This window comes from Anneissia japonica, unplaced genomic scaffold (assembly GCF_011630105.1).
Source record: "Anneissia japonica isolate Jap-2015-1 unplaced genomic scaffold, ASM1163010v1 scaffold287864_len1152817_cov193, whole genome shotgun sequence".
In the NCBI taxonomy this organism is placed as follows: domain Eukaryota; kingdom Metazoa; phylum Echinodermata; class Crinoidea; order Comatulida; family Comatulidae; genus Anneissia; species Anneissia japonica.
This window is the reverse complement of record NW_022710960.1, coordinates 264,798-286,261: the sequence shown is the minus strand read 5'-3', so window position 1 is coordinate 286,261 and position 21,464 is coordinate 264,798. Positions and strand designations below refer to the sequence as shown.

The following is a 21,464-nucleotide window of genomic DNA, read 5'->3' as shown; positions in this document are numbered from 1 at the left end:
CAACAGATATTTGTTTGGCATCTTTTATATCTTTATAATTTTTTTTTTGAATACTTATATCCCCCTGGTAGATTATCAAGAAATGTTATTAGCGAACCATTACTGTCAATATCTTCACTTTATTGGTTGACCTGGATTCACCCGAATTAATGGATTTTCTCTACACTTCAACGAATTCAAAGTTGTAAACAAGTTACAGCGCCATCAACATGTACATAAACCGGCAGTACAGAAGCGTGTATTGTACTTCGGGTGGTTTGCAGAAATTGTTTCCTATGTTGCAAATATTGGTAAGTAAACTAGAAATTTTTCAGATGAAGTATCATATAGAAAGATTATTATGTTATGTATTGAAGAAATGTATTATTTAATATTTGCTTTGTTGATTGTTGGATAAGAGGTTTGCTGCGCGTTCGATATAGCCTGTCCGAGGATTTTCAGCGGTAGGCTAGCTCTAGCCTAGGCCTCATTGGATTGCCATCAAATCAAATGAATGAGACGCAGATTCCCTTGCTTGGTTGGTCCTAAAAAAGGACCTCACTGGTGGTAGGTGGTGTTCCCGTGTGGTGGACAGGCATTACCGTGGGCCGGGTTAGTGTATGCTAACCAACACATTACCCGTAACAATATTGTGAAAGAAACTAACTGCAACATTTGATAATAATGACAAATTTTGGATCCTGACTGGCATTTTCTCTTTTCACACATCAATCAAGAAGAGTTTAGAAGTGGAGGTGGTTGGTACCTGTAGTGTTTGATCATGGACCTATTTTAATGATTAATGATTGCCAGTTCAATCAAACCACAATGTCCTGGCTCTGGGTTAATAATAATAATGTAAAGCTCATAGGCTACCAAAAAGATACTGTGGGTGATTTGATTTGATTATTGCATTAATTCTGTTTAAATTGTTCATGGATGTGCGTGACTATTTTGAATTGTACATAGGCCTAATAACTTTTGGCTATAGAGTTTTGGGTTGGGCACAATGGAAGTAAATCTGAAAAAATTGCAAATACTGTATGTAATTTCTCATGGCAAATTAATTAAATTTTTCACATTTGTTTTTAGGTGTCATCAAGTGGTAAAGGAAATGTCCAGAATATTCTTGGAAAAAATAGTTAAGACCTATTGATGATTTGAAATTCCACCACGGATTTCAAGGTATTGGCTGTCACCGAAATGCTGTGCGTTGATTTCCGCAGAATTTATGTTTGATCTCAGTAACTGGATTGTGATTCACAATGCCACCCTCATCGGGAGAGCTATGGGGGGCTTATTTTATGCCCACCAAGATTCAGGTGCTCTGTCTTCTTCCATACGGAGTTGTAGTTCCACTGGAATGCAATCGAGAATCAACGCTGGAGAATATTAAGGCTCATTTATGGAAGGAAGCTCGGTTGTATCCGATGTCTAACAAGCTAAAGGATGCTTCTTCATACATATTTGTTAGTATTTTACAAGATGCCGAAAATGAGGAATTTTATGACGAAGGGAGGCGCCTTTGCGATTTGAAGCTCTTCCGGCTGTGGCTCAAACTTATTGAACCCAAAGGAAATAAAGAAGAAAAAATTCTCAATTCAGAAATTGGTAAGAAATAAAAATGATCACTCTTTGGAATTAATCATTGGGCACAGCTTTTTTATGAATTACTGTATAAAGTAAAAGTTTATATAAGAAACATAGTTCATCCCTCCTCAAAATTTTTGGAAAAGTAAACTGATCAACATCAGTGGCATATTTAGGAATTGTGGGTGTGGGAGTGCACTCCCCCAAAAAATACTTGTGCTCCCCCTTCACCCCCCCCCCAAAAAAAAATCACTTCAAGTAATTAGAAATCACTTTGAATCACCTTATTTTGCGAGCTGGTTCCCCCTCACCTAATCTTTGTGCCCTCGCTTCACCTTCTCCCTCTCCCCCCCCCCCCCATTAAGCTTGTTGGCTAGTCCTTTAGTCATACACATGCGTGCAATAGAAAAGAAAATAGGACATAAGAAAATTATTTAATTTAACTTTTAAAGTTGACGGTCGCCACTCGACGGGGTTCCATGAACGCAACAGCACGAGGCACGAGCAATGGATCAATTTCAGTGACAATCTGTTCAGGCTGCCACTGACAATCAGCAGATGGTGTCGTGTCGTCTAACGCTCACGTTCACAGGGAGCAGAGTTGGACTCTTCAGCTGACAGTCGTATGTCACAGCGAGTGTCCGGCTTAATTTTGATATTTAACTGATATTTTTTTTTCTGTGTAGGAAAAGCAGTTGGTTTGCCTGTAAGTGATCTTGACTCCATTAAGGATCCAGAGGTCGTTGACTTCCGACGAAACATACTACGAATGTGCATGGATGTTGTAGAGAAGCGCGCGGAAGATGGAGATGAGGCCCATATGTTGTATGTTTACCCTCCAAATGTGGAGGCTCATCCTGAACTGCCAAGACATATTGCCCATGGTTTGGAAAATGGTGAGTGCGAGCAGTTTAATCAGTAGAACAAAACAGGGACTCATTTTTTCATTTTTTGTCTTATTTGATTGTAAAGTGCTGTTTATTTTTGCAATGTGCTAATAAGTACTAGTATGATTAAATAAGTACAGATAATTGTTGTTTTATTTTTATTATTAATTATCATTGTTGTGTTAATTGTTTATTACCAGGTGTGTTTTAAGGATAGTGATTTACTCTGGCATAACATTATGTATATTCAAATGAAAACATAGGGTACGTTTCTATTAAAAATTGAGATAGAAACAGTTCTCATGTCAATGGTTAATATAATATCTGATTACCACTAAAACCTGTGCTGCATGAGAAATCATTTATTGCTGTTTGTTTATATGCACTCTTTCATAGGGCATTATATTACACAGCGAAGGTTCCTGAATCATACTGTAAGCAAAATTCAGGTATTCTCACAACAAAGAACAAATGTTCAGAGTATCTACTTCTTACAACAGGTACTTACTAGAGCATCTAATGGTCATTTTGTCTGAACATAATAAAAAAAAAAAAGTAATTTGAAATGCTGGAAAAGCATAAATATGGTCTATTTAAGAAAATATAATACAATTAGATAGTTGGTTGTTGCACAAGAAATATAAATTTTATTTTTCTATGGTTAGACTAAAGGTAAGACTGGTTCACTCCTAGAGAGGTACACTCTCTAAGGAGAGTTTCTACCCATATAAGACTTACTAAGCAAAACAGATACATAAAAGTTGTTAAATATTAGGCAAGACTTTTTTTACACCTTGTTTAGCGAACCCACCACCTGTCAATAATGATCATTTGGAATAGAAACAAAATTTAATTTTGGCCAATTAGTGCACCCGCTGCCACGAAAAATAGAAATTTCAGAAAAAAAAATTAAAAGTATTTCTTTATTTTTATTACACCCGCTGTTTGCTTGAAGTCATCGAATATAAGATATGTAGGCCTATATTTCTTTCTAATTTATATAAATTTAAAGCATTTAATAACCATCACATTACTTCACTGTTTACATTCAACCTTAACATTTTATTTTTATTTTCTCCTCTTTCTGGATGTTTTTGGCAACACCATTTGCTAAATAACAAAACAAAATTTTATTTTTCATTTTTTTTCCGCCCTTCAATGATCCTTAAAAAAAAAAAAGTTTGCGAAAGAAGGAGTCATGCCTTATCAACTGAAAATATCATTTGTTAAATTAAAAAATTAAATTAAAAACAAATAAAATCAAGTTAAAACAGAACAAATAAATACAATTACAACAAGGCATAGAAACAACCAAGTTAATTATGGGTGTTACTGTAGTCTTTCATTAATTTGGTTTTATGGGATGTGGCCTTAACTATATATGTTTTGCAATTGTAGTCAAATATTTTCGTGTACATTTTGGTAAATATCTTAAAGATTGTGTAGGAGTAAATGAATGTTTAAATTCAGAAAATGCACTGAGCAAGAAATATCATTAGGTTGGAAGCTGTTCTGACCTATGGTTTGTTTTCAAATCAGAAATCTTAATAAGAAGCACTTGATTTATTCCAACTCCCTGATTTATTCAGAGTGATCTGAGCTCTGGAGTTTCAGATTCCCTGCTGTGTTGGAGGTATAAGAATACAAACAAACCAATTACCTCAGCATGAAGACTTGGTAAATGTTAGATTTGGTATTTTGCATTTGATCTTCTGTGGATTTTTAAAATTCATCTTTTAACCAATGTTTGTTTACTGTGTAGTAGAAGAACTATTGTTAAGTGGACACATTTGGAACCAATCCATAGTTCTTTCTTAGTGGTCGGAAAATGTGTTCCCTCAATACTGTAGGGTGTTCCATAGGAAGGATTCTACTGTATTCATTATTTATAGCAAGAAGAAGCTCTAAATCGTGAAAGTACTTTTTTCATACCTTTGTTTTTGTTTGTCAGAGGACAGAGAATTTTTCTCAGTTAACAAAAGGTTTGCTAAAATTATACTTTCATTTTTAATCATTAATTATTGATGGAATAAAGATTTGCAAAACAAGTTATGTGTAAAAGCTTGATAATAACAAGCAGGGATAGCTTTCCTAAAAAAATCATACAAATAATTTCTTTCCCTTTCACCATAGATTGAGGAGTTCTAGTCCACTGTATCATAATGGTGAATTGTTAAAACTCTTTGTTAAAAAAAATGTTGGTTTTTTTAATCCAGCTTTTGTGCTCCAGTATTATAATGTTAATAACCAGATTCAATCACAAAATCCCTGCTTTTAACTAGTTGCGGTACAGTAGGCGATATCATAGTTCATTCATTATATTAGAACAAAGCCTTTCATTTCATAATTGCAGCCCTTATTTCTTTTGAACATTGCTATCTGTTGTTGCTAAGCCACTTACACAATAAACTGTAGAGTTGTAATTTATGGTCTTCATTTTTTCGGGTGATATTTTCCCTCTTTCTAATACAGTACGTAGCATTTTTCTTCAAAAATCACTTGTCTTGGCCTAATGTATGAGAAGGCTCTCTACATTCAAAACAAATTAATAAATCAATCAATTTTATGACAAAACCAGACACACGCTGTATTTATAACTTTGTACTATTACTGATACTATGCCAGCAATTTACAGGTTCAGAAAAGAGGATGAAAAATTACACTTTTTGTAGTATTAATTTTGTTTTATTGTGACATACTGTATCCATTCCTGGTTCAATAAAAACACTTAATTTCTCATATTACTTAATCATTAAATATATAGTACCATCATGTTAATATTATCCTAATGGTTGCTAATTGTTGGGTGTAAAATACATTATTTTGATGAAAAAAAAAATAAGATTAATAACTGTGATAATATTACGATTATAAATTCATTTGACATTTAGATTATACATGTCCATGAAGTGTTTGTAACTTTATATCATCACAAACTCAGAAATTGGATCATTATTTTTTATCAAAATATGTTGTTTTCTCTCGACAGGTGATAGATAATACCCCATGGTATCCAAACTAGCATTGTGAATGGAAAATTAATTAATAGCCTCAAAGAAAAAAACAGTCCTCTACCTTCAGTAGATCCAAACAATAACACACACAGATGCTGTTGTTTTCTTATCCTCTCAGTCCATGTTATTTTTAGATACATGTTTTTCTGGTTTGTGCATTGTGGAATGTGTTTTGCATCATCGGAATTGATTTCCTGTCCATGTCAAGATGTATGTTATCTATGTACTGACTGTTTCATTAGATTTATGAAGCGTTAAAAAAATAAAATAATTAATACTGTTGTTATTTTTATAGAAGAATTTCAAAAGTCAGCAAAATATATAGATGCATGTTTTTCTGGTTTGTGCAATTATGGAATGTGTTTTGCATCACAGGAATTGATTCCTTGTCCATGTCAAGATGTATGTTATCTATGTACTGACTGTTTCATTAGATTTATGAAGTGTTTAAAAAAATAAAATAATTAATTACTGTTGTTATTTTCATACAAGAATTTCAAAAGTCGGCAAAATATATAGACGCATGTTTTTCTTGTTTGTGCATTGTGGAATGTGTTTTGCATCATAGGAATTGATTTCCTGTCCGTGCCAAGATGTATGGTATCGAAGTCTGACTGTTTCAGTGGATTTATGAAGAGTTAAAAAAAAAAATAGAATAATTAATACTGTTATTTTCATTTAGAAGAATTTCAAAAGTCAGCAAAATATTCATTCTTTCAATCATTCGTTAATACACCTAATAATTCATTCATTTATTCATTCATTCTGCTATTTTTTCTCATTTTTTTTTATTCAATACTCAATATAATTTTATATTATTATTATTTCATATTATTCATCCATATCCATCCATCTATTTTTTATATTTGCATTCATTTGTCCATTTACCCATTTTTAATATTGTTTGTATCTGTTTGCTATATCATTCATCTGTCAATCTTGTATTCATTAACTCCCTCATCCATCCCTCCATCCATCAGATTCAAAGTCAGGGCAAATGGCCGAGGACAGTGTATACACAAACTCAACAACCAGGTGCTAAATTATGAGTTGGCTACTATCACAGTTCACTGCAACAGTAAACTTCTTATTTTGCATTTTGAATTAGCAACACACAGTATGTGCCATAGCACTCATGTATGACATTAATTATTCAAGATAAACTCATCATACCTGGCTATGAAAACATAATGTCAATTATTTACTAATTATTTATTTCCTTTCGCCTTAGGTTCATGTAAAGCGCATTGAGGCTTTGCATAATTTGCTATCAGAATTATTATATTATAATAGAACAGTGCATAGAAGCTTTTTTGTGCAATGTGCTATATAAGTGTAACATTTTATTATTATTATTATTATTATTATTATTATTATTATTATTATTATTATTATTATTGTTATTTTTTTTTTATTTTTTTTTTTTACTTTTATTTTTATTGTTGTTGTTGTTATTATTGTTATTATTATTATTATTATTATTATTATTATTATTATTATTATTATTATTATAATTGTTGTTGTTGTTGTTAATTGAGATCTTCACTTCCATCCGCTGCTCTCCTGTTTTGGTGTGAGAGCTGTTATAATATTGCACCATCTTTCAAATTGGACATTTAAGCTGTCTGTACATGCAGTATTAGCCCATGTGCATGTTAACACAGCATTTTCCTGAAAGATTAGTGAATTGTCTTCCAGCGTACTGCCGAATGTACCACCAAAACTTTTCTATTTGCCTCTTTATACAGTAATTACATTTGTTTTTATCTTTTTTTTTTAATTCTTTGTTTCACCTCACTAGCTAGTGTTGTTTTTGTCCAGGTTAGGAGGCACCTGATCTCAGAAAAGATCGAGACTTAACTGATGCTAAACCAGAGTAGGCCTACATAAACGCAGATTTCCGGTTAGCGGTGACGATGCAACCCCATACTTCATTTTGGGTGTTTTTTTTGTTTTTTTTTGCTTAATATTATTTTAAGCCTTTTTCGTTGTCCTCTTACCTATTGTTAAGTACCTAGTGACCTCGTTTATTTGCACTATGTAATCTATTATTATTCCATTGGAAATAAGTATTCACACCAAAAATACAAAACAAATACTTTATACGAAAATATCCAAAACATACAGTAGTGATTGATATTTTCCCCAGGTAATATAATAGTATGTGTATGGGTGCTATCAGCAACGGGCGATAAACAGAAATTTTCATTGAAGATCCAACACAACTCGCTACCAGAAGCCGTCATTGCAGAGACAATCCGTAAGAGGACGCGCACCATGAACATTTCGACCACACAGCAACACCAGTGTGTACAGCAGTACAAGAGTACCTATCTACTGAAGGTTTGTGGCAGTGATGAGTACTTAATTGCAAATTACCCGCTTTCACAGTATAAGGTGAGATTTTTTATCTCTTACTGTATGTGTCCTGTTTAAGTTCTTTACCAGAACTGAATTTTCTCAATTCTGCAATAATTCTTTGGTAAAATTACACATAATAAAATGTTCATGTTCAAGTAATTTTCATGCGAGATATTTCAGATTTAAGTCCACTATAAGTCTGACATTTCAAATGGAAATCCATGTATGTATGCCTTAAGCCATGTTGGCATTGGATTAATTTTTACTGTCTATTTCGTGAATACTTACCTGGATAACCGACTAATTGCCATTGTTCCCAAAACGGAACACCCCTTCGGAAAAAATGGAACAGACCGACAGAACATCACGATTGATTTGTGTAAAATGAAGGTAATTTTACTATAGTGAAGGTAATCATATCTGTGTAAACCATATCGTCAGTTGAACTTTGATTATTCAATAGTTTAAAACCATGGCTAAATATTATTCGCCTTTCTAATGGCCAATCAGTGTCGAACATAAAAAAAGTATAAATTTATAGTGCACAAATGAATTAGATTGGATTCCACTCTTTGAATTTTACTTTCTACTGAGGGAAAGCAATTCCCATTCTGTTGCAGTCAGTTCGCTTCTGTTAAACTAAATTATTGTTCAAATAAAAAAATATTTTTTGTTTCCTAAGTATACACGAAAATGTATGTTGGAAAAAAAGATACCACACCTTATGATCATGTCAAAGGAAAAAGTGCTGAGTAGTCTGCCAACAATCAACATACACATTCCTGCTTACATGAGGCGTGGTCCCGGCAGCACCGGAGCCAATCAGTGTAAGACTAAAAGTTTGTGGGAAGTGGAGGATGAATTTAAGATTAAGATAAACTGTGCAACGTACGTCAATGTCAAGGAGTTGGACAAGGTGAGGACCAAGAAACATCATATTATGTCGATAGCCATAATCATCATCCTCATCATTGTCAGATCATTATTAGCAAACCCATTATTCATACTATATTCTTTAGATCTTTGGTTGGCAACCCATAAGTTGCGACCCAAGTTTGGGTCGTGAGTGAATTTTTTAGGGTTCTCAGAATCTATCTGGGTCTAAAAATCAGTAGATTTTCGTGTAAATATTGAACAAAACATGTTTTTTTTTAAATCAAACAATTTGATGAAATGTTGGCTATTGTCTTCAATTTGTGTTAATGTAATCCCTGGGGATTTATTTCCCCCCCCCCCCCAGGTAGTTACCCTGGGGATTTACTATTTTCCCTCATTTTTATTGTGTATTATTCCTCCTAGTTTTCACACATATTGTTCTCTTGTTCATTATACATTTTTTGTGTTTTCTCTACACTATATCAATTAATTATTGTCTAGTTGTTGTAAGGTTACACTATAGAGGTGTGACGATGATACAAAAGCGTTATCCAATCAATAGACTAATTGACTCTTAATGTGTTCGCAATACTGTACTGATGAAGTCTATTAAAAAACACATTGTAGAAATGTTTTAAAAAGTTTAAATCCTGGTTTACATAAGAAATAGAGGAAACAAAACAGGATATTTTGCTCATTTTGGAATATTTCAATATCACACCTATTTCTTAGTCGTTCTATATATCCATATTTGTCAAAAAACTTCGACAAGGAGTGTCAATATTATTTCTGTACTTCTACAGTACTTTTGGGGTCAGTGCCCATTAGTGAACTCTCTTCTATGATTATTATGCCATCTTTTATTTTAAATTATCTGTTACGGTTTTTGGTAGCATAACATTCCTAAACCATAACATATTTAATTTGTTTAACTATCTCAGTATTAAAATTATGCTGACTTATGTTTTATAAAATATGCATTAATATTTATATTACTAAGGATTATTATACACCGAATGCAATTATTGTTTTAACATTCTCTTTATATTGTGACAACTAGGGTTTGAATAGAATATTGATATGTATTCTTTACTTAAAGGTACAGAATTTAATGTTTGCACTTACACTAATTGTTGTGTAGCACAACAAAAAGTAGAATTTAAAATCATCAAAAACATTATAACCAGGGGCGGATTCAGTAGGGGACACAAGAGCCACGTGTGCCCCCCACCCCTTCATTACTTAGATATTATCTTTGGCCCCTGAGCCCAACTCAAAAAAATATTTTGGCCCTTTAAAAAAATTAATTAAGAATCAAGGGCCTATACCAATGTTCACACCGAATTCAGGGAAGACAATTCTGGTTTAATATGAAGTTTATTGTTCAAAATGTGTCAAAATCATTTTTTTTTTTTTGTAGTTTTTTGTGATACAATAAAAAAATTAAGTGTCCCCTCAATAGGGGTTGAATATTTATTGACTTTATCATTTGGCGCACTTAGAAAGTGGGAAGTTAGTCACAAAATTATGCGTACTTACAAGTGACAGATTGCTTTAGATCATCGTCATCATCATCATAGTCGTCGCCACCACCGTCATCACTATCATTATTCTTGTCCTTGTTGTCACATATATTTGTCACTGTTCATCAATAATGTAATTTAAATGTTCTGATTTGTTTATCTAAAGTGTTTTTAATACTTTGTTTTAAATAATTTTCAGACATTTTAAGGTTTTAAAACTTTTTAATTTACTTTTTGAACACTTCTCTTGTTTTTACTTCTTTAAAATATTTTATACAGTTTTTCTTTTTTTTTCATTGTCTTTTGTACGTTTTTATTGTACCAATCTTTTCTTCCTTTTGTGAATTTTGGCATTGTACTGTATTTATATTTATTATTTTTTTCATAATCATCTGCCAAGCAATATAATTTTTAAATTTTTATATATAGACCAATAAAATTTCTTGAATATTGAATTATTTTTAATATAACTATCACCATCAAAATTATAAAAATAATTACAATAATCTGTTATTTCCTATAGATTTATGTACGTGCTGGCTTATACCATGGCCTGGAGCCCCTTTGTCCCAACCTTTGCACGGACCAAGTGCCATGCTCAAATCCTAAATGGAATCAACGTTTAGAATTTGATTTGTTCATCACTGACATTCCACGAAGTGCTAGACTGTGCGTGTCTATATGCTCCTTAGGGAAAAAGAAAGGACAAAAGAAAGAGGTATGGAAATTTTAGAATTTGATTTGATAGCAAATATTTAATTCTTAAACATATCAAATTGCTCATTTAAAAGAACTACATATTATTTTAATTAACTTTCAATAAGTCAACAAATCGAAAAGAAAATATAACAATGACACAACTATTTTACTTTTGATAATAAACCAGAGAAAAATTAAATTATTTTAAATTATTTCAAAATGTGTTCCTTCATTTTAAAGGGTGATTGTGCATTGGCCTGGGGAAACGTTAACGTGTTTGACTACATGAATCGGCTACAATCTGGCAACATGAGAATGTATTTATGGCCAGTTCCGCACGGAATGGATGACCTGTTGAATCCTTTGGGATCCATCGGATCCAACACAAATAAGGATGCTCCATGTCTGGAGATAGAATTTGAGAACTTTGGCTGCAATCTAGTGTACCCTATGTATCAACAGATCAATGATTTTGCAACATGGGTTGTGGAAAGTAATTCATCGTACTCGGACCATTACAGTGTAGGTTTATGGTTTCTCTTCATTGCCATCTGTTTTGTCTTGTTGTTTTGCTTCCAAATCCTTTATGCCTGATTCTTTTTATTAAATATATTGCCTGTATTGAGCTAAATATATACAGAACTAAATCAAATTTAAAATTTCAATTGCTTAATTTTTATATTAAGTATATTTTGTTAAAAAATTTGAAGAAAAATAATTACAAAATCAAGGATTGATTAATCCTCAAATTCAGGATGAAACCGGGATGAATGGCCTGAGGCAACCATTCAAAAGGCCAAACAGCCATATTTTAACTTCAACTATCTTTATTGACATCACAAAAATATAATATAGTAAAATGTAGAATACAATAAAATTACATCAACACAAAAATAAACATTAAACAAAATTGTTAAGTCTAAGGGCATCTGTTTATGAAAAAACCTGGTTGACGAATTGCACTAGTCGCCTAATACAATGTTAAATTCAGAACTTGTTAAATATTTTTTCTAGAGTTATTTTCAAGTGACAGGTAAAACCTGGTTGACGAATTGCACTAGTCACCTAATACAATGTTAAATTCAGAACTTGTTAAATATCTTTTTCTAGAGTTATTTTAAAGTGACAGTTTCCATTAAGCTCTTAAACCATATTACTATATAAATTTGTAATAAGAAATATATTATCATTCATAGAAGGAGTTTTTAAATTATCGAGTATCATGCAATCTTCTAAAATTTGCAGTATTCTTTAATATTATTTCATTTTAGTGTAGCACCTCTAAAGATAGAAGAGCTGAAGAATCGACAGCTATGCTACAGGAGATCATCCAGCGAGATCCCTTGCATGAAATGTCAGAGCAAGAGAAAGAGCTGGTATGGCAGTTAAGGTAAAGTTCATATAAGTATGTAATGGAGATAGTTAATAGTAATCATTTTTGGGACCATTATTTGTGATGGAATAGTGATATTATTGACAGTAAACCATGAAATATAGTAGTAACCATGTAATAGCAGTCTAGTGGTTATGGCGCCAGGCTGGTTATCTGGAGGTCGTGGGTTCGATTCCCACCCGTATCAATTGCAATTTTTTTTTCTCATGTATTTGGAGACGTACTGAATATTCAGTATATAACACATCAGGTAGGGTAGAACTTCACTCTCATTTAATAGTAGTTATTCATTAGTGATTAAGAACGACCCTGAATTGTGATATAACAGTGATAATAGAATATAAATCGATAAAAAATGTGTTTATGTAATAAAAATGTAGTCATTAATGGTCATGTAATAGTGACTTTTGAATATTTACCATGGTGATTATTGAATATTTGATGTATAGAATTGTAACAATTGAATTGTTAAAGAAATGTTTCCTATACAAACTGTAATTAGATGTGATTAAAAGAGATATTAGATTCTTGTTGAATGATTCTCATATTTATATTGTGATCATTTATTACTGTAGGTATGAGTGTAAAGTTCAAGACCCAAACTCCTTGCCAAAGCTGCTGTGTGCAGTCAAGTGGAGCAGTAGAGAATATGTTTCACAAGTACGTCTATTACCTAATATTTTATTTTGTTGTCATAAATTGTCAGCGTATTTCTCTCATCAGTTTCAGATTGAAACTACCTGCTGTCAATGATTGTTCACATTTGAATAATTTTGACAATGATAAAGGTAAATTTACCCAGGTCAGATTGCCCTGTTTGCACTTAAATATGTGGTAAGTTTTATCAAGCCAGAAACATTCTAGCCCCAAATAGAGTTCATTTACTTTTTATTCAGGGAAAATCAAATGATACAGATGAAAGACAAAATGGTACATATGTGAGTCGTATTACTATATAATCTATGACTATATATTTTGAAGCTCTGTTTATAACTTGTCTCCATTGCTTTTTATGCATTAGCTGTATGTCCTACTGAAAGACTGGCCAAGAAATATTAATGTCGAGACCGCCCTCTGTCTGTTGGATTGTACATACGCTGATGTTGGCGTTAGGCAGTTTGCTGTTGAGTGTCTTTCACATAGCCTTTCAAATGATGAGCTGCTTCAGTATTTATTGCAGTTAGTGCAGGTAGGTGCTACTATCTCCATCAAAAGTGATATATCAAGGAGTATTGACATGGGGGATGATGAGGGCAGCGTATGAAGGTTAAGTGGGGGAGGGGCTCAATAATTAAGTGAGGGGGTGTTACGGTACAGTAAATAGCACAATAGTGTGATATGACATAATTTTTCTGCTCAGCACATTTCCAGTGGAGGGGGAGGGGGGAGAGTTCCTGGGACCCCATTCCCACAGATATGCCACTAAATATAAACATTACAGTATCATTATCATGATGATTTTTAAAGGGTAGCTGGCTCATCTGCATTATAGCAATGTATTTTGCTAAAGCTACCCCTGTCCTGTATTCCAATTTTTTTCATAATGTATTTTATTGTTAATGTAAATGTTGGTCCAATAAATAAATGAAATGATGAAGAGGATAATAATGATGATGGTGTTAGTAGTGATGATCCTGATAGCATGAGGAAGATAAAAAATATTTATAATTTGAATACAAATGAGATAATTGAGATTTCATAAACATATTATATTCTTGATTTTCCATTTTAGGTGCTGAAATATGAAGCTTACCTTGATAACCCTCTTGCCCGCTACCTTCTGAAAAAGGCGCTTCAAAATCAACGGATTGGACATTTCCTATTCTGGCACTTACGGTAAATATTGCAGTTGACATCATCATATATTCAAATTTTCTATTGTAGATTATTTTTATTTTTAGAAAATTCTTACAGTAATTAGCAAAGTGGGGCTGTTTTAGTGTAAGATGCACTCAGAGAATAGACACTGATGCACCAAATCACTTTCCCTAATGTCTACAAAACTAAGCGCTATGTTCTAATATTGTGCCAGCATTTGCTGCATTTCAACGCTAGGTTCATCTTGTGTGAGCTAAATATATTATTACAGGTATCACCTTGAGTAGTGCAGCGCATAGTAGAAAGGCATTAAAATGCTTTTCATTGTTATCCTGATCATTGGATCAAATGCCTAAATCGATTCTCATCTTACTTCCTGTGGGATCATTCCATAATGGAATTTCCATATTAAATATAGTGAATTAAAAAATCATTATGAAGAACATCAAGTAATTATAACTAATATTACAAGGTGTTTATTTTTAAATTTGCCTATCCTCAAGGTTAGAGTTAGAGTGTTCCCTCACTAATCATCAGGATTGCATTATCCAAGATTTCCAAGTGCAAATTCTGTAATAATGCAGTGTATGGCACCCTCTTGCAAAAGTGATTACTTTTCAACTTTGACGTCAGAGATCGTTAACTAAAGATAGCGCATCTGCGTGCAAATTCTATAACAGCCGTGGTAACAACTATGATGCCCTCTCTCAAAAGTGATTACTTTTTATGTTTCTTTTTATTGAACATCGACGCTTCTATATTGTTAAGCATAGAATCGCGGAGAGTGCTATCTTGTGTTTATAAGATCTTTGATGAATAGGTGTTCTATCGGTTGCATAAAACTGCCATTTATATTAATAATATGTAATGATGGTGATTTACGATAACAGTATAATTTGTGTTTTATAGATCTGAAATGCATAAGCGTTCAGTTAGTCGTCGTTTTGGTCTGACATTGGAAGCCTATTGTCGTGCAATTGGCAAGTACCTACGGCTGCTTATTCGGCAAGTGGAAAGCGTTGACAAGTTGACAGTGCTGGCACAGTCACTTAGTGAGAAGAAGGATGATACCGCAAGGGTAAGTTGTCTTTGACATTTGACCTGAGAAAACTATTATTTTTTATATGAAAATTACTCTTCCGATGGCATTTGCATCAGGAGAAATAATATGAATGAAGTTTTGCCCTAACTGATGTGTTTTTGTACTGAATGCTTAGTATGTTCCCAAATACTTGCAAAAAAATATCTTGCAAGTAATTGTCAAACCCACAACCTCCAGATGAACATCAAAACCTCATTTGTATTTTATCTCCTGACACAAACGCCATCGAAATAGCATTGTAGTACCCACTGTTACTTGAGGATCGGATTCATCAATAAGCGCAAGTCCGTTAGTCTAGTGGTTAAGACACCAAGCTAGTTATCTGGATGTCTTGGGTTCGATCCCAATTCGAATCCCTTGCAAGATTTTTTTTGCAACTATTTGGGAAACTTACTGAGCATTCAGTATGAAAGTTTGCAGGTAGGGCAAAACATCATTTGTGAAATAGAAATGTGTAAAAAATTGATTAACTGTTTCTTTTATATTTCCATTTAGGATAGATTAAAATTCCTTACAGACCAGATGAGTCAGCCAGATTTTATTGAGAAGTTAGAACATTTTACTTTACCTCTCAACCCAAACCATTCCCTTGGCAAGCTAAGTGTAGAGGAGTGCAAGATATTGTCTTCAGCAAAGCGCCCTCTTTGGCTGGTTTGGAAAAACCGTGACCTAATGGCAGAGGTCATGTATACTGATATCAAGGTGCTTTTTAAGAAAGGAGATGGTAAGTGAAAACGGAACAATATGATGTCTGGTTTTTGTTTTAGTGTATAATTGAATACTTATTAAGTGTATATATTGAACATCGTAAGAATACAAAATAACTGATACAGTTCATGTACAGTACTTAGACTTGTAAACAACAATCTTCTCTAAACTTCTACAAACACTCGCAGTTCGCCTCCAATGCTCCATTTTGGGACCTGAAAATTTGGTGTGGTCTTGGGGTTTGGTCTCGACTTACAGGGTTAGCTTTGTGTGAAAAGATTGATGATTGTTTTTAGAGTGGTCTTGAATTGGAGGGGGCACTGTATATTAATATATTATTGTTTTGAACAATTGAGTAATTGATTATTGATAATTTGATTGTTTTTATATTGATTGATTGATTGATTGAATGAATGTGATTGTTTATTTATTGACTCATTTATTTATTTGTTAATTGATTGACTGTTTAATTATTTTTTATTGTTTTTTTTTTATGGATTAATTGATGATTATTTTTTATTGATTGCTTGATTATTCAGACTTGAAGCAAGACATGCTGACACTGCAGATGCTGCTGATAATGCACGGAATCTGGCAACGAGAAGGACTAGACCTCAAGTTAGTATCCAAAATTACCATCTTCATACATGTGAGGGGCTGTCGCAACGCTTGTGCTTTGGGCTGTCATCCTTGTGTTGGGGGTGGGGGGTGTTGAATGGTTTGAATCCTTGCTGTACATTTTCTTGGTCCTTGAACAAGGCAATTTATCTACATTGTCTCTCTCCACCCAAGAGCATAAGTGGATACCTTAGGGTTAGAATGCCAAAAGCGCAGATTAGCTGCTGCAGCGTTATGTTCCATAGATGTTAATGTGAAGTGCATAGAGGCATTAGAATGATGCGTTTCAACACCTAATTGATGGGTGTTGTACATGTTTGTCAGTTTTTTTAATATGTATATTATCATAGTTTTTACAGTATTTTGCATTGTTTCGTCCCATTAGGTTGATTCCCTATAATTGCCTCTCAACTGGTAATATGACTGGCATGATAGAGATTGTTCGCGATTCCAAGACAATTTATGATATTCAACACAAGAGCGGCTTCATGGGAACGCTGCAGTTAAAGAGTGGCGTTCTACATCAGTGGATCAAAGAAAGAAATAAAGATCAGTAAGTTAACATTTCTAAAGGATTTTGATGCCTGGCATTTCTAGACCAGAGTTTTAACAACATATAAGCAAAAGGCATAACCACAAAACAAACTAAAATGTGACAATTGCTGTCCTGGGGGACGCCAACAGTGAACCTAATCACATTGCGAGGGATATCCCTGCCAGCAGTGACATAATTACAAAAATTAATTAATTTTAAAAGGAGATTTAAACGATCAGTAAAATTATACAAGTTTGATTTGGCCACTTTACAAGTTGAAATTCCATTAAATTCCAATAATTTTACATACAGAAATTGTTTAAGTTGATGTGAAAAATTTCTCAAATTAATTACACACAGGTCTTGTATATCAGATGGAATTAAATCCCAGACCCAAACCAGTGCCTTTAAAATATTAAACCTAACTGAATTTTCTCTAAGTATTTCAACAAATCTAACAAATTATATGTCTTTCCATGACAATGAATAGAAAAACATTGAAAAACATAGGAACTGTTTCTTAATATTTTTTTCTTTTCAAGGTATGATGATGCTGTTGACCGCTTCACACGGTCGTGCGCAGGATATTGTGTGGCCACATTTATTCTTGGAATTGGTGATAGACACAATGATAACATCATGGTTACAGAAAACGGACAGGTGACCAATCTGTTATTATTCAATTAATGTCATTATACACATACATATACACCAATATTATTATTATTGATTGGTGAAGATTCATCTATCTTCTCTTTACTATAGTATACAATACAGCCACATTCTGAGGCTAACTTTAAGGCTAACAATTAGCGCTAGTTTAATAAACAAAATCATTGTTTTATTTCTTTTCCAGATTTTCCACATAGATTTTGGTCATTTTCTGGGTCATATTAAGAAGAAGTATGGCATAAAGCGAGAACGAGTGCCATTTGTTCTTACGGAAGATTTCTTGCGGGTCATAGTGAAAGGCCAGGATGTTAATATTCACAAAACTCAGTTTTTTAAAAAGTATGTCCTTTGCAGATTTTTCTTTACGACCAAAAACAAAACCCACTTCCTCATAAAGAGACAAAAACCAACGCAAAACAAATGTAATAATTCTTTAACGAATGGTGTCCTAAAAATATGTTTCGACGTTAATGTTTTTGGATGTTTTCTTGCAGTTTCCAACAATTATGCATCGATGCATATCGTGTAATCCGTTGTCACGCCAACCTGTTGATCAGCCTCTTCAGTATGATGCTGATGTCAGGAATTCCTGAACTGCAGTCCATCGATGACATCGCTTATCTCCGTCAAACGTTGGCAGTGGAGAAGACAGAGGATCAAGCGGTTCGGTACTTCTTAAAGCAATTAAATGATGCTCATGGCGGTGGATGGACCACCAAGGTTGATTGGTTCTTTCATGCTCTGAAGCACAGGTAGATGGATCTACATTTGGAATTAGGAGACCTACCTTCGCAGGTTTTCAGAGAATGGTTGTCTTGTAGTGGAGCAACAACCAATGGGAAATTGCTGAAAACCGGGAATTCCATACTTCTAAATCTTAGTGTATATTAAATGCAAAATAGTTTGTGCTTGGTGAACTAGTAATTTAACAAAACCTTAATTATGCAGTAGTAACACAGCAATTACCTATTAAGAAACGTATTACGACAAGATGCAAATAGTAATTATTACCCTGGTCGTCATCATCATCATCTGTTTTCTGCCTACTGGCAGGTTCACAGCAGTCAATTCTTCCAATATTTTCTATCATATGATTTATTTTTCATGATGGCACTGTAGCTTTCATTTGTTTTCTTCAGTCATGACCATGGTCATGGATACAGTATTCCGGCATTGTATGGAACTGCTCCCTGGGGAGTATTCCTAGTTGTGCAGCTTGTTTAATACCAGATGAATTCCATTCCAAATTATTATTAATAGGATTTATATACTGTAATACACATCCATTTGAGAAGAAGTTCTCAAAGTGGTTTTTTCCTCCTAGTCACTGGATACAGATTCAATGAAACACAATGTGCTACCTCCTCTGCTCCCCGGGCGAGTATTCCTAGCTATACGTGTACTTCAGCACTGCGAGGAACAAACATTTATTTCAAAATTTATCATTCCAAGGAAAATGATTTTTAAGGTTTCTATAATGTCATTGACACAAATAGTCAATACAGTAGGGTTTTTTTTTTCTTCAGTTTTTGTGTTCATGCATTCATAAAATGAAGTAATTGAAAATGATGTGAAAAGACTTGTTATCAGGGGTGATGCCAGGAACAACATGGGGCCTAGCCTCTCCCCCCTGCAATCAACATTTTTTGTTGACATGGTGTATAATGGACCTTTCCGGAGTGTCAATCAAAATTAACAACCGACCAATCAGAACAGGTGCCAGGAATACGCATGTGTCTAACAAACATGAGTTATCCTACAAACGCATGTTTTTGCATGTGTTTTAACAGTAGGGAGATTTTGATTTGCACGACGACGCAACGCTAAAATGGAATCACTAATGAGTGACCGTCCTACCAGGCGTCCTACATTGCCTGCTTACGTAGAGCCTGTTTTCCACTTGCGGATTTATTTGCGCAAGTCAAAAGCATCGGTTCTTGTGCATGCGCATTCACATTTCTATCTGAGTGTTTTGCTTCAGCGAAATCGGTAGTTTAAACTGTTTCTACCTTTTGCGAAGCAAAAAAAGTGAGCAACCATTCAGAGCTCAGGAACCGAACCGACGCCTTCGATTCGTGCGAATAAATTCACCTAGTGGAAAACAAGCTTAATTTGGCCACATTGCGTCTTAGAATTCACGCGACGAGGAGAACATAACATTCTCACATACGCAGACGACTTTTAGTAACGTCATTACATTCTACATCCTACTGTCGTCGTGCAATTGAAAACTCCTTGCTGTTTTTTTATGGGACCTTAGCAACAATATCCAAGGGGTGGGGCTTAGTGGAAAGGTCAATTATTCTGATGAATTTATTTAAATTTGATATTTTCCACAAATTTGTTGTGAAAGTTGACTTACTGCATATCATATATAAAGCCTTTTCCTATTGGCGTACTAATTGAAATCATATAACCAGTATAGTGAACTGCAATGGTACAAACGCTCCAGTGCTAGCCGTAAAAAATGATGATGTAAATTATTTAATCTTTTACTAATAGTGCAAGTATTCATGTACTTGTATTCCTTTAATTTTTATTTGAATAAATTGATTATTGATGGGGGCGCTCTATTCTAAAGGAGAGACTTTTAAAATGTTTAACATAAATCTTTTGTACTTTAGTCTTACATTCAAAGCCCCAGATTATTAGAGTAACAAAAAAAAAAACCCTTTTGTATAGGTTATTTCCATTTTCTATTTATAATCCTTTTTCATTTAGTTGATTTTAGTTACTTCACCTTGAGAAAATTTATGAAAGTATGAAGCTAAAATTGTTCATTTGATAATGTTATTAGGTGTTATGTTTACTATTTTATAATTATTTAATTTTGTTTAGTTTGATTGGGGGTGGGGGAGTATTAAAAATAAAGTAGTTTTACTTTATATTCCTTATCATATTTGTTGGAATTTTTGTTATTCTTGCATCCTGTTGATGTAAATTCTACCTCCATGATTAAAAATGTTGCTATGGTGATATTTAAATTAATTTAATATAATTGTGTATTGATTACTGTACATACATAAACCGTTGTAATACTGTATAACGTCTATTTACTGTAGTGAATAATAGTTGACTGGATAAACTGGATTTGGTTTAATGAAAGAGTGATTCCATTATTTTTAAGGGTTGATCCCACTTTATTGCACTGTGCATTTATATTTAGTTTATCAAGATAAGTATCTCACTCAGACTACCAGTATCACACAGATTTGTATATTTTGAATAGGTTTTCTAGTATTCTAATGCATGTTTTGTTCAAAGTTGGTCAATTTTATCGACATACAGTATACTTATTAGTAGCACACATGTTGTCTGCATTCCTTAGTAGTGTGTCTATAGTCACTAATTACAGTATGTGAATTTTCCGTGCTATTATTAGATCATTCCATTACCAGTATGTTTAGCGCATGTGTTGGTAGGTCTTTTGCGCAATCATTTTGTAGATAATTTTGTTTGTGCGTAAAGGTGCTAGCTGTTTTTATTTCTCAGTATTTTAAAAATGTATTGATGATTATTAATTTGTTTTTAATGAATTAAGGTCGAATAATGATAATGTGAAGAAGGGAAGACTGGACTTCTTATAAGAATTAAAACATTGTTTGAATTTTAAACTTATTTCTGGAATGAAATAAACACCATTTCCTCAGGAGTCTGTCTATTGTGTTTTTTTTTTGTTTTTTTGTTTT

The 21,464-nt window shown here is 33.4% G+C and overlaps 1 protein-coding gene across 1 annotated transcript; it reads left to right on the top strand.

Annotated features, from left to right (window-relative positions):
• The first annotated feature begins 136 nt into the window (after positions 1-136).
• LOC117107156 (phosphatidylinositol 4,5-bisphosphate 3-kinase catalytic subunit alpha isoform-like) lies at positions 137-21,427 on the top strand. The gene is made up of 18 exons (XM_033248732.1): positions 137-290; positions 1,072-1,590; positions 2,256-2,465; positions 7,620-7,867; positions 8,514-8,747; positions 10,754-10,948; positions 11,170-11,451; positions 12,201-12,319; positions 12,898-12,982; positions 13,344-13,511; positions 14,055-14,158; positions 15,050-15,218; positions 15,738-15,966; positions 16,490-16,568; positions 16,954-17,121; positions 17,646-17,763; positions 17,960-18,114; positions 18,270-21,427. The coding sequence occupies exons 2-18, from the start codon at positions 1,245-1,247 to the stop codon at positions 18,529-18,531; spliced, it is 3,171 nt and encodes a 1,056-aa protein (XP_033104623.1). The 5' UTR covers positions 137-290; positions 1,072-1,244; the 3' UTR covers positions 18,532-21,427.
• The last annotated feature ends 37 nt before the right edge of the window (positions 21,428-21,464 follow it).